Source organism: Melanotaenia boesemani, chromosome 21, assembly GCF_017639745.1.
Source record: "Melanotaenia boesemani isolate fMelBoe1 chromosome 21, fMelBoe1.pri, whole genome shotgun sequence".
NCBI lineage: Eukaryota > Metazoa > Chordata > Actinopteri > Atheriniformes > Melanotaeniidae > Melanotaenia > Melanotaenia boesemani.
The window spans coordinates 8,052,773-8,071,646 of NC_055702.1; the positions used below are offsets into that span (position 1 = coordinate 8,052,773).

The 18,874-nt window shown below is 39.4% G+C and overlaps 1 protein-coding gene across 5 annotated transcripts in view; it reads right to left on the reverse strand.

The window, feature by feature from the left end:
- Positions 1-1,523: 1,523 nt before the first annotated feature.
- sdk2b (sidekick cell adhesion molecule 2b) overlaps positions 1,524-18,874 on the reverse strand; it is a 306,701-nt gene continuing 289,350 nt past the window's right edge. For 2 of the 5 annotated variants that reach the window (XM_041974085.1, XM_041974082.1), the window contains exons 41-46: positions 18,486-18,650; positions 18,190-18,330; positions 16,632-16,791; positions 9,849-9,978; positions 4,258-4,314; positions 1,524-3,728 (exon numbers count right to left, since the gene is read on the reverse strand). In XM_041974085.1, coding sequence (XP_041830019.1) covers positions 3,306-3,728; positions 4,258-4,314; positions 9,849-9,978; positions 16,632-16,791; positions 18,190-18,330; positions 18,486-18,650 — 1,076 coding nt within the window. In that variant the 3' untranslated portion in view covers positions 1,524-3,305. The remainder of the gene's footprint in view (positions 3,729-4,257; positions 4,315-9,848; positions 9,979-16,631; positions 16,792-18,189; positions 18,331-18,485; positions 18,651-18,874) is intronic. The other 3 variants (XM_041974084.1, XM_041974087.1, XM_041974086.1) reach the window with 3 other exon arrangements.

Here is an 18,874-nt window from a genome sequence, read left to right on the forward strand (position 1 = left end):
GGTTACTGACTGTGATCCAATTAGCACCTAACACAATCTGACGTTGTACATGTGTCCCTACTTTAAAAGTATGTGTTTGTTTAGTCCATCTACTTTTTTAAAAACAAATCACCCACACCCTGCATGTTTACAGGTGCCACTTTAAGTGTATCCAAAGGGGGGAGTCTAAGGCACTAACTGAGGCAGTTTAACCAGCTGAGAACCAAATGATGAGCTATTGAATTGTTATCTTGGAGCACAGATGAAGTTAGGAGGGACATTTGTAACCAGGTAACAAGATTTCACAGCGTCTGCACGGATCCAATTTATTGCTGCCCAGAGTGACATTTAGGTTAGGTGGAATGTCGTCAGAAGGCCAGATCCCACATAAACGCAGAAACCATTCCAATATCTAACATTGGGGGACACACACATTATCTCATATGTTTTGTTTTTTTTGTGGCGTTTTGCTGGCACATCCATTTGAGTATACAACATGTACCTGTTTGGCAGAAATGCTAATTAAAAACATGTTTAGACAGACTATGTTTCATAAGCTTGCTTCTTTTGTGTTTTGGATTTCTGATCAAAGTCTTATTTTGTAACTTGGTGTTGACAAGAACAGGCATAAAACTAAACTCTCAATCATGATGTAATCAAATGGATAAACTGTAGTTGAATTTTGCTGCAGGTACCGTCATGACTTTGATCTGGGTCAGCTCCGACTTTCATCAGTGGCATACCAGAGTTATGATGTATGATAGCAATGAATTATATATTACCTACATTTCTCATGATAACTCTATATTATTTCCAGTTATATGTACACTCACAAAACTGGACTCTCATCAATGTAACCTCTGTTTCTAGTTTCTCTTCTGCAATCATTGCATTCACTCTGTTGATTTTTTACCTTAAAGAAAAAGAAAAACTCTACTGTGAGGATAGATTTCAGACTGGATTTTCTTGATTTCTGAACAGATGTTTATATGAAAATATACTAAATATGCAAGTAAAGCCAATTTAAGACCTTACTTGTGAATAAGACTTATGTAAACAGCATTAGCAATAATCAAGAAACCCAAGAGGACATTACTGAAGGAAGCAAGGAAAAGAAAGAGAGAAAATGATTAAGCATAAGATAAGACAAGACTCAACATTGGACTGATTTTTACTGGTTGGAGAGCGCTCAGAGAAAAGACAGGATGCGAGTCAGATGCTGAATTAACCTTTGTTAGGGGGCGCCAAAGCTCAAAAATTGTCCAAAGTTTAGTAGAGCTTCTTTAAGCCAGAATCTGACTATGCTTTGCATGTAGATGTTGTTATAAATTAACTATTGTAAAGAAAAATCTAAATATTTTCTTACCTAAATTTTGATCAATAGCTAGATTATTACTGCGCATTTAGACATTTGATTGCAGATTCTCACTCAAATAAACAAGACATTTCCTACTTTCAGCACTAACAAAATTTCCTGAACCCCCATTTATAATGTCGCCCTTCTTCGCGTACCCCCTATAAAATTTCCAATCAAAACCACAACCTTTAACATTGAAAAATAATTTATTTCAGAAATGTATTGTGATCATATATTCATTCAGATTCTGCATGATAAGCTTTTGTTGCGTACAATGAAATCACCCCACAGAGAGAAAAAAAAAACAAAAAACAAAAAGAGAAGTATATGACTTTTTCTGCTTTCTGAAATATGGAAACTAGCAACACACCACTGAGTCTTCACAATAGCGTTATGAGTGCGCCTGGCAGGCGGCTGGCCGTCGCCAACCCATCTGCAGCGCAGCTCCAGGCAGGTTTAAAGTTGCTGCGGGACAATCTTTTTATACACAAACATACAGTGAATGTAATCTGTAAAGCTTACGCACAAGAAGCGTAATCACACGCACACACACACACCTCTTTAGGATCTGGGACAGCACAGTCACACCTGAATAGTACAGAGTGGTTGATTACACAAAAGGGAGAGAGAGGAGAGAAAGGGGTGAGGCAATTCAATGACATCATCTCTTGGTGCAGGCTCACTGCTGCCCGGTGATAGTGATCAGTGGCAGAGGAAAGGAAAGGAAAACCAAAAACAAACCACCAGGCCAAGAACAAACCCCCCTCTTTTTTTTTCTTTTACACATAAACAGAAAAAAAAATCACACTCAAGCATTTCCAGCAGCTGCAATGTGACAGCACCCCACCCCCAGCAACAGTTTTACGTTAAACTTCAAAGCGTTTCTGATGTGTTTCTATGTGAGCCAGCAAAAAAGGTGAAATATGAAATAAGGGTTGTGTATACAAATCGATTCACAGCCCCAATGTATCAGGATTAAAAGAAGGCTCTCGTAGTGCCGGGACCACCATCGAGGACGAAGGACACCATCAGCAGTTCAGTCACAACTGGTGCCGGATATCATAAATAAGTGTTTCTCTTTCAAGGCAGCTTTGATCCTCTGAAACACACCCACAACATGACTTAAATATGTTCAATTTTACAGATATACACTCATTTCATATATCTGCAGGATCTTTCAGGCACAGCAGTCTTGGGTGTTTGAGCCACTCATGGTCAAACTCTACAGGGGTTTTTTCGATACATTTGTGTGCTATCAGGCCAGAGAGTTGTTTCCATGGTAAAGTGGGATTGTTTCTTCAAACTCTCCAGGCCTAAACATTCAAATTTCTTCAATTTGGCATGAGTTCCACCATAGAGTCTATCTTTTTATCCATTTTTTTTTTGTCATTGTTGTTTCAAGTCCAAACAAATACTTCTTCTTTCAATATGGCTCCATCATGAGTCTCCATCAATACAGAGTCTGCAGTGACTCCATTTTTATCTTCTAGGTTTTGTCTACTATATATAGTGTATATATAGATATATTTATATGTTTGCTTGTTATCAAAGATTCTTGTGACTTTGTACAGAACCAAAGGGATCACAGATAAACGCGTTCCAAAAAAAAGCAACAAAAAAAAATAAAATAAAAAATTGTAAGCAAAAGTCATGCAAGTATTTCTGCTAGCAAAACAAAAAGTGAATAGATGTTTTAGACGTTTTTATCAACTAGTGAGAGAGAAATAAAGTCTACATTGACAAACTTCCACGCGTTAGACAAAAGAAAAAGTGCTCTAGAAAGTCTTATTTTTGTTGTTCCGTCAGTCCAGGCTAACAAGAGAAAATACGAAAGAAAGAAAAGAAACGTGATGAGAAGACAGACGGGTGTGAGTGACCTGATCGGGCTGACTTCGCGTTATGCAACGCTGTGTTTTTCTTCAACACAAGGTTGTATTTCCAGAAGTTTCTCGTCATTTTCATCATTTTTTCACACAAAGGAGGAGAAGCCAGCGATAGGGGCCCGTGAGCCAGGGGCTAGACTGCTGGGGGGCCTGTACAGGGTGCTGTGCTGGCTAGGGGGGTTGGAGCTCTGCTGGGAGGGAGTGGGAGTTCGGCTTCCCTTGGGCCTGAACAGGCTGCCTTGACCCTGGGGCTGGCCCTGGGCTTGTTGAGGCTGAGGGCTGGGCGAACTGAGCTGGGGCGGCAGTGGAGGTAGAGGGGGCAGCGGAGGTGGGGCGCAGTGTTCCGGGTCTCCCGACTCGGACTCGGTGTAGCTGTACGCCTGCGCTCGGGATATTCCTTTCTGCTGACGGCGCCAGGAATTGTAGTAGGTTGGGTCGCTTATGTAGTGGTTGACAAAGGAATGGGTCTTCTGTCTGTTTGGGTCGACCTCGTACTCACTGTCACTGCCCTGAAAGAGAAAATAGAAAGACATTGGTTTGTGGAGTTAGCAATGTTAGCATCTCCATTTTGTTTGCAGGTTAAGCTTTAGGAGGTGCAGATGCTATAAATAAAAATGAGCATGAAGTTACTGCATTATTTCAAGTCATCAGTTCACAGTCATCCCTTTTCAGATAACACACACATGCACACGTGCATATTTCACAACACGGCACTAGAACACATGGACAAAAAAGGGTCAAAGATGGTTGAAGCATGACTGCGGAAAGATGACATGTTACTGAAGCGTGCACAGTCACCAGACCATCAACACAAGATGGCAAAGGTCAGTTTATTTTGGGGACTTTTACCAGTCAATCAGGCTTTCAATCGAGTATGAAGCTCTTTGTATTTTTTTTTTTTTTTTTTTTTAACAGGGTATGGTGATGTATTAAACCCTACAATACAATGGGAATCTGGGGGAAAAGGATCTGATGGAGGACCATTTTGGAAGCTAAAGGGCCACAAACATTCAAAGCAGGCAGCCATTGGAACCTCACCAAATGCAGTGGAAGTGTATGTAGGCCACCTGTCCCATATGAAAACACCAGCGCCTCCTATGGGTGAACAAAACAATGGGTTTTACAGCACGTCACTATAATAGAATGATTAAAATGGCCAAGACATGATGGTGATCATACCAAAAATACATATATAAATATATGTATGTGTAGACCCTTTGTGCCATTCTGTGTGAATGGATGAAAACAACCTTCTCAAGCAGTATTTGCTAGAGTTATATTTCTTTAGGTGTTAACTCAGTTTGACTTTAGCTTCACAGATGCTCCACCTTGCTGAGGGTTTGGCTGAAAATTATTGAATTCATGTCAAGAAAGATTTCATGCATCAAATAAAAAGGTAACAGGAACACTGAACACTGAATGAGGATCGCTCATGATCGTCTTAATTGCCACAAAAGCACTCTGCCAGTTGTCAGGCCAGCATGTGATTTATCACCTGGCCACCACCAAAGCATGCACGCTCATCTTTTGCCAAAAATGTCACTGAATAATTTCCCAAAAAGGTTGCTTTAGGCATGCATTAGGTGTATTACAACAGTAACAGATTATAAAAGTAGCAGGTTTTATTATCGTGTTCCATTTTCTCAGACAGACACACAACTGTTGGCATGCACTCTGAGCGTAGAGTCCAGAGCTTTTTGAATATTGCACAGCACATATGTGAGGCATATGGCTGTGCTCTCAGATTTCCCTTTGTCTCAACATTCTTCTAATGGCAAACCCTTATATAAAAGGCAGTAGAGTATATGAATGTCCAAAAAGAAAAATGTTTGTGTTGACATATGAGAAAAAAAATGTCCTTTTGATCAACAGCAGATATTGCACAAGTTATTTTTCTTCGAAATTCTCTCTTTTATTCTATTTTTTAAATAGTTTTTATTGTCAACAAAGGATAAAAGTATGAAACGGGTTAGTGAGAACATGTTTAAGAGCCATTTGCAATACTTTTACCCGGTTGTAAACACTTAAGGCCGGCCGTTTTGAAAAGCATTCCAGTCACGCCTGCGTGTTTAGCAACACAACAACATAACAGAGTCCATTCACTGTGGACCAACAAGACAGACTGAACCACTTCAAGTGGTATTACATCACTCTGAAGGAATTAACACTGCACTGAGAGATGAAACACCAATCCAGTTGTATATATGTGTGTGTGTGTGTGTGGCAGTGGGAAAGAGTGAGCGCAGACCAAGTGTTGACGGTGCACTACTCCTGCCCTCCCCAGCTCAGTCATGGAGCACGCGCAACAGATGTTCTAACTATTAAAACATTCTGCACAAAAGCAGACACCATTCCTACATGTCTGCCTTTTTTCTTTTGGTTTATCACCAATAATACAAAGTCAAGGCTCCAACCGAGGATGCTCGACAATGTGCCTCTGGTGTATCGTGGCCGATGATACAGCTCTTTTCTCCAGCTCATTACAAGCTAATTACCACAGCTGAATGCTGTGAAAGAAGCAGACTTTAGGCATGAAATGCAGCATTGCACCTCAGCCTCAAGGGAATAACCATCTTAAATACGCAAGGAAATGTGTAAGACAGATACAGTGCAGCCTGCCAGTGTTGATTACTCAATGTTTGTTCATCATTTTTATGTTAAATTAGACAGAGAAAGAGATTAAGAAATTTACGTAATTATGTGGTGAAACCTCTTGACAGTACTTATTTTATGATCAGGATGATAAAGTTGCCATTTATAAGCGCTAACTATGCCAGAAGCAGAGAAACAATGAGAGAAAATAGGAGAAAATTAGAGATGATTTTTTTTATATTATCAACAGACAAGTCTGTTGTTTGGACAAGCTATCTCAAAGAACTTTGACCTTTGACATCAGCCTGCTGAAAATGTGCTGTCATCTCTGTGTTGTCCAGAGATCCAGAGATCCCCTCCCAATGAAGAAAAAAAAAAGCTTTGTGAACAATTATTTCTTTATTAAATAAAGATGTTTTCCCTCCCTGTTGGTATGGCACAATAACATGAGACAAAGAAAAAAATCTCCCGGTAAATAGGTCCCCCATCCCCCTTGAATTTCATGCATGCCCCAATACAACAGAGTGGGTCAGTCTTTTGTCCTTCAGTTATGGATTATTGCAAAGAGAACATGGAGGAAGGGAGGGGTGGGCTGCCTATGACACTCTCATTGATGAAGTAAACACAGTGGGGGTCCCCAGAGACAAAGACAATAACAGTATGCGCAGGGCTGGAGGGCACCCCGACTTGTTCACGGTACATATTTTCCAACAAGGTCCAATCTCAAACTTTTAGGGGTTATGTTGGCCCCACAGCGGTTTCACGGAGAAGGCTTTAAAAGTTCCACAATTACTATTTCAAAGCTGAATTTGTTATGTGCTTATTTGCCTTTAAATAAAGTCACAAACCTGCATTTTTCACATATAAACCTGTAAGAAAATACATACAAAGAAAAAAAATGTTAATCTGTCCACTGTCCTGTTTTTAAAACTGACAAAAGTTTTACACATTTTTATAAACTAACCATGTTTTGGACACAGTTTTCCTTTAAATTCAATGGGTAAGTGTGTATAGAAAACATGCCTGCTTTGTCAAAGTCACATTGTGCATTCAGGATCAAGTCATGGATTAGTTTTAACCCTCAACATTATAAATGATGTTGCTTCACCGGAGCAAATATCAAACGGATTTAAGATTTGATCCTGCCCCCAACAGGCGGACTTACTCTTATAAGAACAATGGAAGCAAGTGCAAACTGTATACTCAAGCTTGTCCTCTAAAACTTGATCCATCTGTAATCAAAAGGAGCGTTACAAGGTCTGTTTCCATCCACATCATCCAGTCCACCCGCCTCTCCCTGTTTTGTTCTCACAGTCTAATGCAGTCTGATTTGTTTGTGTTCATAATTTGACTTCATTCTTTGCTATGACATCATGCGGCACACAGTGAAAATAAAGTGTTGCGTTGCCACTGGTGACAACCCAAACATTACAGAGTTGCAGAGTATTCCCTGGTGAGTCTCGACCAAAGAAGCTACAGTAGCCTGTGAGACAGAGGGTAGGAGATCGAGGTGGAGAAAGACAGATGGAGGTATGTGAGTGAAAGTAGACACGCTCATTTCTCTCCCACGGAATGGCATTCTGGAGAAAGAGAATAATGTACAATCCATCTCTGACTCAAAAATGAGATCATCTGTCTTCGACCAGTTTTGGCCTTAAATGACACACAAAAGACATCAGCAAGACACAACCTTGGAAAATGAGAAGCCTTGTCCTCTTAAAGAAAAAGAAAAAAAAAACATCAATAGGTTTTTACCTGCAGGGTAGCAGAGCAGTAATGGGGGCATTGTTGCCTTGCCAAGTCAATGTTAGCTTCCTCCAAATCTCCTTGTGACGAGGAGTACAATAGTCAACTTATACCTGCTGAGGAGCGCCCCGGGGATTAAAGAGGACAGACAACACGGTGTCACACTGATAGCTCGGAGTTATCCGCTCAATACAACTTCAAAGAGCATTGCTGGACTTTTCGAAAGCACCAGTGGGTGTTGATATGGCAGCCTGTCAGTGGTACGGCAGGGGAGCCCTGGGGTAAAAGGAAGGGCTCTGTATGTTTCAGTTCATCAAAAACAAAAAAATGTCAGCCCCCAAATCTGTGCCGTGTGGCACCAGGCGAGCATCTTCGTCTCATGTTGAGGGGGTAGTGGCTGCATTAAGGTCGTGTTTGACAACTTTTAAGTGTGAACGGTAGATATGTCAGACAGGTGATGAAATATCTTTATGCTTCGCTGGAGGGGATGTTGCCATGCAGTGAAAGGTCCTGTCTGTAGTGATTCATTGTGGGGAGATTTTCATTTGATCTGGAAACAAGACTTAGGTCCTGATAGGTTGAGTGGAGAGAGACGTCTGGCTGTGGAATTTATACCAGAGATGGATTAAGGTAATGGGGGGAAGTAAATGTCTACCTTTTTGCTTTTATCACTATATTATCATTTAGTACTATCTTTACTTTGCTTTCATTATTGTCAGGTTTTTATTTGTTGTATTATTTTGGGTTGCTCCTATGGATTTGACAAAGTGCTGTATAAATAAAGCTGAGTTGAGTATTGAAATGAAATATAAATTAAATTAATGACAGAAGAAAAGAAGAAGTGTTCAGATGTATTTGTTCCAGTGCCCTAACATTATACGCATGGATAACTAGTGTGTGAAGTGGGTTGGGGTGGTGGGGTTTAAGGGTTTGGTGGGTCATCCTTTATCGTTGGTCCTTCTGATCATGAGCAGCATTTTTACTTTTATAAATAGATAGACTTTTTTGATTGTAATACCAATTACAATCACAGCTCTTTTACAACGAACTCTTTCAGAGTTAAGATTTTCTATAAGATTATTTAAAATCTGTGATCAGTTTTGTTTGTTTTTTATTGAAAAGGACTCAAATCTGTTATTTACGGGTTTCCAGACACCCAATAATCCCTGTATTTCACACACTTATTCTAACCAAAGTTATCAATGATCCTGCTGTTAACTATGCCATTGCCAATAATAACATAGTAGACAAGTAGGCAACTCAACACTAACTTTTATCTTGCCTTGGCCACCAATTTAAAAGTTTCCTGGGTAAGCCACTGGATTTAGATGAGAGACTGAAGGGAAAGAAAACATACAAGACAGAAGCAATTTTTTTGGGGAGGAATTGAGTTTAGAAAAAAAACCTATATGTATATAAGACACAGAAGAAGGTATTTGGATAAAGGAAAAGTGTTTGGATATGGGGGAAAGAGTTTAAAAAAAGCTGATTTAAGGGTGGCAAGCAGGCTGATCGATACGAAGATAGATAGTCGGAGAGAAAAGCACAATCTATTGATTCTGCTCACTTACTGGGGAAAAGCAGTTTAGCTCGGCACACAACTGAGGCCACAAATCAGACATTTCAGCATTAATTCTTAGTAATCTATCAATCTTGACAGTGTCTGCTAGGAAGACTTTAAAAATCTTAGGCTGTGAGTTTTGATGATGCACGGTGTGCAGTGTCCACGTAGTCAGGCTCTGCAAAGGCTTAGAAGGCCAGTACAGTACGAAAGTTTTCCACAGGGATCATTTACTTCAAAAGGAAACTTGGATGGGCTGTTTGGCTGGTGTGGCAGCTTTAAAAATGTCACAAGCTCTACAATAAAATATCCAGAGTGCATTCCCCTCATTTACCGTCTTACGTAACATGAGCAGCAGCTGAGTGCAGTGACCTGGATCCCAGGTGGATGCTTGCTGGGTGACCTTCTCCACAGGTTACTGCCCGGTCTAAAAACTGCTGCGCCGCCAGTGAGAAGAGTCATCAATCTCTCATATCTCTGTGTGCATGGCTGTGTCTGTATCTGATGACCTCTGCAGCCCACATGCATTCAGGTGACAGACACAGAAAGGGCAACACGTGGACAGCGTGGACAGAAACGAGACGCAGTGGGGCAGACAATGCAAAAGCTGAATTTCAGATGAAGTCAAGGAGATGGCAGATACGACACAGATATGAAACAGATGCTGCAGAATGCAGACAGGATTGTTATTAGAGGAGATATAAATTTAAAGGAAGTGTTGCTACTGCACCTGTGAGTCTGAGATTTCCGAGGGTTTTTCAGTTAGACTGCTGCTCTCTGCAGGGATCAGGTCGTTGTACTTGGTGCTTACATCCTCATCCGAGTAATGAAGACTGCCTGGACTGGGCCTGGGAGGAGACCTGGTAAAAAGATGCCGGCAAACAATCAGTTTAATTCAGCTGACTGTTAATTCTTAATGCAAGATAATTGGAGGATGATCTCAGTAGTTTAGTAGTTTTGCACATGCAGGCAAAGATAGTTACAGACATTTCCAATTAGCTCAACTGCAAAAACAAATGTTTCAAATTCCATAAAATAAACCCAGAAGTAAAGCTTTAAATTAAGTTTGACTTGTATTTTCACTTGACTGATTATACAGATGATGCTGAGGTCATTAACTAGACAACTAATGAGGTTAACTTGTTAAGGTCCTGCCTCAACCACACCTTTAACCACCTGGTGAGCTTTTCATATCCTCACCCTCCCTATCCCTTCACCAATTTACCCTCTAATATATTCTTCCCTTCCCTCACCTATCGGTTTATCCATTCTTCTCTACATAACCCAGCCATTCATCCATGCTTCCCTTTCATCCATCTTTCCTTCTTTATGCATTCATCCATCCATCCTTCCTCTCCTACCCATCCATCATTCTCCTTCATTCTCTGTCATTCATTTATTCATTTAACTTTCTTCCTCTCTCTCCTTCTTCTATCCTCCATCTTCCTCTTCATTAATCACCCCAAATCTTTCTTCATTTAATTAACACACACACACGGTGGTTAGCACCGCAGCCTCACAACAAGAAGGTTGCTGGTTTGAGGCTGGGGGGAGGTTTGAACAGCGGACCTTTCTGTGTGGAGTTTGCATGTTCTCCCTGTGCATGCGTGGGTTCTCTCCGGGTACTCCGGCTTCCTCCCACCATCCAAAGACATGCATGTTGGGTTAACTGGTCACTCTAAATTCTTCCTAGAAGTGAGTGTGGGCATGGATGGTTGTTTGTCTCTCTGTGTTGGCCCTGTGATGGACTGGCGACCTGTCCAGAGTGTACCCTGCCTCTTACCTGCTAAATGCTGGGTTAGGCTCCAGCTTCCCATGACCCTTAATGGACAAAGCAGTATAGATAATGAATGGATGGATATATCTTTTTGAGGTACCATACCTTTGTTGACCAGTAAACTGTCATTACTGAGGCATGGCTTTTGCTATTGAACAGGGTTTTGACGAGTTCTAGTACTTTAAACTGTGCATGCTGTAATAGTTGTTCTAAAATTATTTAGATCTCTTCATTTGACTAAATATGCAGCTGTTGCACTGAAATAACTCAAAGTCTCCATTCAAATTCATTTCTGAAGTATTACATTTGCTTTTCAAGTTCACAGTTGTGCTCATCTGTGTGTGTGTGCATGCGTATGTGTGGGAGTGCAACTTGATGAGAGTCATGGGACACTCATGGGGTGGCTCTTTACAGACAGTGTCTCCTGGAATGAATAATTCCCTAGTTCAGCCCTCACTGTGGGCTGTGGAATGTCAGATCACTTGGCTCTTGTGACTAAATTATAAACAGAACCCCTGCAGTGCACGAGGGGTCATCAAATAAATGGCAGTCAGAGGCTTTGCTCCGACTAATATTATCACAACCTACACGAATGAAGCCACGGATTAAGCTGTCAGTGGCATGCTGCAGCAATCAAATATGTCACTTGGATGTAAGCTTAATGTGACTGAGCAGACAAGGAATTCCTTAGTGACAAAAAGAGGGTTGTATGGTGAAACTGAAAGCTGAAAGAAGAAGCAAAGATGAAAAAAAATGATTTTGTCAAGTTTTTTTTTTATTTTTATGTAAACTCAAAAAGAACGAAGAGAAAAAAGAAAACAAAGGAAGAAAGAAAAATTGTTGTGCCTAAGCTCCTCCATGTTTTCCCCCTGTCTCTCGTCCTGCTAAAACAAACACCCATCTGTTTCTGCTGATTACTGCTGGTTTGGCTGAGACTGCTGGGACACACTGACTCCTGTTGACTTTCCAGGCCGCAGCATCGGCCGCCAGTCGCTGCCAGTGGAGCCACTGCAGTGCACACAGCTGCTTTATGCATCCAAACTGCATTTGCATAAGCTTTTTTCCAAATTAATTTATGTGGAAAGTATTTAAAACACGCTGAGGGTAAATTCCAGCAGTTCTCACAAGATGTGCTACTTCAACATCAGTGTGGACAAAACAGAAAAAAAAAAAAAAACTCAGGAAAATCATCAAGCAAGCTACAATTCAGTTACACTTGAGGATTTATATCAACCTAAAGCTAATTCACTTAACTTCAGGCAAGATGTGAAGGGACATCTTTTATTATAATGTGTTTCTAAATTCTACTTATGTCTAAAGAGATTCAACAGTCACCACATATGGAAATACTGAAATAACATCATGGTAAATTGCATTACAGTTGCATTTACTCCTGAGACAACTGCCTCATTCTTGTAGAAAGAGACAGATTTTATTAGAAACTATTTGGCTGCATTATTAAAGTGCTGGAAGGACAACGGATAAATCTTTGCAAAACTCTGCCACAAATATTTGAACACCACACTGCAGGATCAAACTGAAAGACCAGTCTGGTTAAAAAAAAAAAAAAAAAAAAAAAAAAAAAAAGAGTTACTGCCCTTTAAAATCATTTCACACATAAACGGAAGAAAATGACATGAGAATGAAGGTCTAAACCGTCCCTTTACTTCTGTTACTCAGAGCAGGAGATTCCTAGTGTAACATCAGTTACTACAACAGGGAATCTTTATTTTTGTTCTTAAAGTTAGTTGAGAATGACTCATGAGGTTACAAGCCAACAGCAAAGAGTATGAGGCAGCAAATGTTTTTTTCTTTCCATGTATATTGTACTCACACATTGTCTCAATTACTGTATTTGCATAAAACTAAAGAAAGGAAAATATTGCTTTAGTCCAAACGAATGCATTTAAAATATATGTGAGCATGTTAGTCCGACTGAAATCATACCAACGTAAACCTGTCAAAGTTGGGTTAACACACCCAGATAATCCATTTAGGATTACATCATTCCTGCTAATATAAGGTGAGTTAGACTCAAGTTGGTCTAGGTACTTGGCTCAATAGTTCCTTTCCTGTACACAGAAAAAGAAGAAGAAGCAGGAAACAAACCGTAATCATCAAGCCTAAGTATAAATCAATACAGCCAAAAAGCTAAGAAAGCTTCTTTAATTCACACATTTCTTTAATTGTTAGAAAGCTAAACCCGTTAAAAATTGTGACTCAAAAATAATTGTGGCAACTAATAGCTGTGTAAAACATTTGCTAAAAAAACAAAAATGAAACAAACTGCAGCGTTATCTAAAAAAAGATCTCTATTCAAAAAATGATGTAAGTAAAACATATTTTGGCTATATTGACCATAATTCCCAACAGAGAAGGTTAAAAGTTATTTCTGTTTTACACTCAGTCTACAGAGTCCCAGTGTCAGAAAAATATTCAGCCAATAAATCAATTTCCCTCCTGTACATGCATACTGGGACAAAGGAGATTAGTCCAATTAACTAACCAAGTTGAGCTATAAATGTTGCTCAGTTTAGCGGCACACAAAACCTCTGGCTTACTCGATTTCCAGATGTCTTATGTAGGATCTAATAGGATAAATTCTGCAATAGGCCCAGACTCAATTTTCATCAATTTGATAAAGTTTTTTTTTTTTTTTTGCAGCTTGAATTTTATGCATGTTGATTTGAATCATGTACCGAGTACAGTGTGATCTGGGACTTTAGTATGCTTTATGTTTCACCAGAAAATTTACAATAAAAATGTTTATAGCACCCTCTCAATACTTTCCATTAGAGCAAATGTGACTGACTTTTTAAGCATATGTTCAGCTCATAAATCATATCAACAAAGTTGTAATCACAGCTCTCAAATCCTTTCCAAACTTATGCCCAAAGAGACGTCTTTCAACAAACTAAACTATCATCAATTTCTCTGCCTTGCGATTCAAACAAAGAACAGTGCATGTGAAGAAATGCTGTAGTGAGTCAACTGGGACTTTATGATAAACTGTCTATATAAAAGCACTGAAGAATCTCAGCCCACTTTTGCCCCATCTCCCGACTCCTATACACTATCGAGAGAGGTGTAAATTATTTATAAGATCTCGCTCACTTAGACAGAGAAAGGTCCACTTAATCCCTTTGAAGCAAACTTCAGTCAGCAGTATGTCAGGTAAGGAGTGAGAACTGGTGAGTGCCCCCAGTCTTCCCTCAGTATCAGACTCTCCATGTGCTGCATTCATCTAAAGGGAGTCATTAACATGTCTGAAGTGTTCAAGAGCTTTGTCACTCAAGAGCGTTTTTAATACCATGTTAATCTGCACTGAATTATTTCACAGAGACCTTCTTAAACCTCAAGCCAGACTGTCAGATTTGGTTTCAAACTGCTGAAAGACAACACCACACTTGAAAGATGCTATCAATCCATCTGTCTGTATAACAGCAGTAAATTACACTGATGTACACTTCTTTGGAGCGATAACATTAGTAAACTGGCAATTAAACTGCAGATGTTCGTGTTGTTCTATAAAAAATGTTTACAAAAAAATCTGTGCTAATAATAATACAAAAAAATAGTTTATGTGTGAGTTTGTCCTTCTATAATATCTGCTTCATTTTGTTAATTCGTTGTCTTCATTAGTGTCAAATTGATTGAAGATGTGCATGTAAGTCAGCGCAACTGTCAGCTTCTTTCATTATCAAATAGCTTGAACATTACATAAGGAAGAAGAACTGGAGAACTCAATTAAAAGTTGCCTGAAGAATATGTTGTCATTTTAACTTGTGGCGTTATAATTACAATGATTCACTAGGTTATGTCAAAACAACAGAAAAAAAAACTTGTGGCCTAATTTACTTTAAGTTTCCAAATATCTTAAATATTGTAAGTGAAACAAGTTATAGCAGACATTCACATGTTAGCAAGCTAAGCTAACATTTATTGGCTAGCATAATTGTGTAACTTGCAAAAACAATGTTATTTCTAACCATTCAGCACCCCAAACTTATTAGCACTTGTGGTATTATAATTACAATGATTTATTAGGTTACGTCAATACAACAACAGAAAAAGCTTCATGGGCTTAATTAAGTTTCCAAGTATCCTAAATATTGTAAGTGAAACAACCTATAGCGCGCATTAACCTGTTAGTTAGCTAAGCTAGTATTTATGTAACTTGCAAAGCACGTTATTTCTAACTAGTCAGTACCACAAATATATTAGTACTTGTGGCATTATAATTACAATGATTTAAGAGGTTATGTCAAAACAACAACAGAAACAACTCTATGATCTAAATTAAGTTTTCAAATTTCTTTTAGTTGAAACAAGCTACAACAGATGCTAGTCTTTTAATAAACTTAGTTAATGATTGTTGGCTAGCATAGTTCTGTAACTTGCAACAAATGTTATTGTCAGTTTTGGTAAAATTATAGCAAAAGTAGTAATAATACTTGAATTTATTGTCCTATCAGATCAACAACAGTGCAGAGAGGGGTGCTATGTCTGCAGTAACATATCATTTTTACAAGCAAGACAAAAAGATTAATTGGCTTTATTTCATTTTATATACAGTCAAAATATGAAAAAAGCATTGGACCTAAAAATATCTGTGTTGATTTTTTACAATAACATCATGTAAGTGACAGAATCTGATTGTTTAATCTCCTCTCAGAAGGCAAAAAATGATATATTTCTGATTACTTTCATCTGTTCTGCCCTATGTGTACTGAACAGATAATCACCAGAGAGAGAAAATCACCTTGAGATTCGGTCATAAATGGTATTTGCTGTCCAACATGGCTCTGAATTAGAGTAAATACAGTGGGATTAAGAATATGTGATTTCTTATCCGTGTATAAAGCCGAGGGCTTCATCCTGTCTTTGGTATTCTGAGACCAGAGATCAAGCTGCAGTATTAATCTATAATCGGAGGCTCAGGTGTTGGGATTTGAAATTCTCCTCTGAGTTCAAAGAAATGATTTTTTGAGTACATCTGTGCATTCTTTCAATCTCAGCCTCCTCCTTCAGGTCGGGGGCGTAGTAGTAAAAAGCCGCCTGGAAGCTTCTCAAAGACCTGCTGCTGCTTTGATCTGTCCTCAAGGTCACACACATATGCAGACATACAAAGCCACACAACTAAATTTCCCATATTCTTCTACACAAACCGTTGTACTTTCGACTGTGTGAACACAGAAGAGACAAAAACCATTGCAGGGAAATATCTGAGCGCACCTGTCTCGTTGAACTCCTCCTCCTTCAAAGGATATGATTTCCACATGAAATAAAGTCACTGCTGACAAGCTGCTGCAGACCTTTCAACTGTCCTCAACAAAGTAACAGCAGCTGCTTCTAAATCTACATTTTACTTTCAGCATAAACAAGTTCTAATGATTTAATTCAAGTTATGTAGTCACTGTAGGGACTTCTGACTCAGACCCTCTTGCAGCACAGGCGTCAGTCAAAGTCCTCAGTTATTAATAAGGCCCCCAGTCTGAGGACCAGTGAAGCTGGGGATTTGTAGACACTCATTAAGTAGAAGCAGGCATGAATCTGTTTATATACTGCATTTGGACAGAAGAATGTGTTATTTCTGCAGAGCTGCAAATGCTTTCAGGCATTAGGTAACATTTCCATAAATAATTCAGTCATTTCATACAGCTATTTAATTTACACTTTAAATTAGGCATCTAGATTAAATATTCTATGTGCATCGTGTGTGCGCACCATCCTCACCTGGTATAGACGCCATTCTTCCGACAGAAAGAGTTTTTCACAGAAAGCCGTCGGTTGTTGAGCTCCAGAGCGGGAAAACGGCCTTCATCCAGGCTGACCATGTCTCCGTGGGTCAAAGCGTTACAGTTGGAGTTATTACCTGGACACAGGTACAAAGACACTGTGTGACCACAGGGCAGACGAACAGGCAGGTTAGCGTCCAGAAGGATATGTAGAGCTCATTTATGATCAGTGAGTGGATAAATAAACTTTACAAATAAAACAGTAAATAGAAACATTGTTAGAAAAAGATGGATGACTTGTGCAGCTTTTTATTGCAAATTATGTGTTAACTGTATGCCTTTCTGATATTACAGAACAGCATTTGGAAGTTAAACTTTAAAAGCTGTGCAGTCAATCCAACTCCAGCAAACATTCAGCTACAAATTCTTGAGACTTTCATCAATAATTCATAATTCAGGGGAAAATATGTTTATTTGCTGTCTTGTCAAAAAAAGTTAGCTGAAAAGGTCGATACAACAAAATATCCAGCTGAAGGCTGCAGTTGGTTAGCTCAGAGACCAAAGGGAACACCTAGTCGCCTGGAATGTGGATTTCATTTTCTTCATAGAGAAAGCATTGCGAGCTGTTTCCATCTCTTTCCAGTCTTTGTTAGCTGATCTAAACACTTTTCTAGCTGCAGTCTTCTACTGAGCAGACAGCTACACAAGCGGCATCGATTTTCACATCTAACTCTCAGCAAGGAAGCTCATGAAACTGCCTCCCAAAATGCTGAAGTATTCCTTTAAGCATGATTCATCGAGGCAAGTAACAAGTCTAGTCAAGATGAGACATAGCATGCACAAAGACTCAAAGACACTGTGAATCCTGCATGAATGGTGAATAAAATAACTATTTTTTGTGATTCTTTGTAATGATAAATAAAAGACACTTTAAACTCAGAGTGGCAGTTTTATTAAGCAGCTCTGCAAAGGATTAATGTTTGGGGAGGATATTGCATGCAGTGTTATGGGTTAAAAACACTTTGATGGTGCCACAGCCAGGCCAGGACCTCTGTGGCTGCTCCGGGTCTACTTGTGGTCAATTGGCAATTACGCAAACACATGGGGAAAGAAAAAAAAAAAAAGGAAAATTAACTTAGTAAGTCCAGTAGACTGGGGCAGATTCCTAGCAGGGAATATGGAGGCTTTGACAGTGTCTTTGTGTTGGAGGGAGAAGGAACCTCTTGTTTTTCCTCTGTCAGTACGAATGATGGGCAATGACCCGCAGGGACCCCTTCCCTCCCCTGCCTGGCAGCTAAACAGCCAAGGCAAAAGTGCTGAGCTGAGGGAAACACCCGCTGATGTCAGAGTTGCATTGAATGAACAAGCATGGCTCTCTTCTCAGCCTCTCTGCTCTTCAGTTTTCTCAGCTGATGGTCAGATTCATTCAAAGTCAGAATGCAGCACTCTCCGAAAAGTTTTTTTTTTCTTTTAAAAGTGCAAATCGATTTAATGAGTGTTTGGAAGCAAAACGCAGAGTTTCCACCACAGTTAATTGCAAATTTCTGTGCACTCACCTGATTCAGACTTTTTTGCATACTTCTTGCTCTGTCCTCTGATAATGAGGATGAAAACCAGAAGCAGGATGAAGATGAGCCCCACCAACGCCACCACCACCAGGAACCACCACTCCTCGTAGAAAGGAGCCACTTTCTGGGCTGGATAAAACATAGAAAATTGAAAATGCATGCTTGTTAAAAACATGTGGACACTCTTCTATGAAGTCTTAAAAGACCTGAGGGAATTTAATTAAGTCTGAAAGTTAATAGTGCTCAGTTCATTCAATTCTATTAACAAGTACATGAAAGCTCACCAGATATGGAAGGAGAAGGTAGACTTGGAGAGCCATAGCCGTAGTCATTCACGCCAATTACCCGGAAGTCATAACTGATGCCTTGTTTAAGTATCTCCATGTTGAATGTATGTGATGTTGCATCCTTAGGGATATCCTTGATTAAGATATCCCACAAACCCTCATCTGTAATGGAATTTAAATTATAATTTTAACCCAAGAGGAATATGAGAGAATTATTTAAGGACCAAACTATTTAAACAATGTCAGTATGTCATTGCCAACAGGTTGTTTGTTTCTTTGATATAAGGCGCCTGTCTGACTCCTAGCTCTCAGGGTAATTGATAATTCCTTCAAATATTACACAATCCATCAATTTCACTGCTCACGTAAAAATTTACAGCAACCAA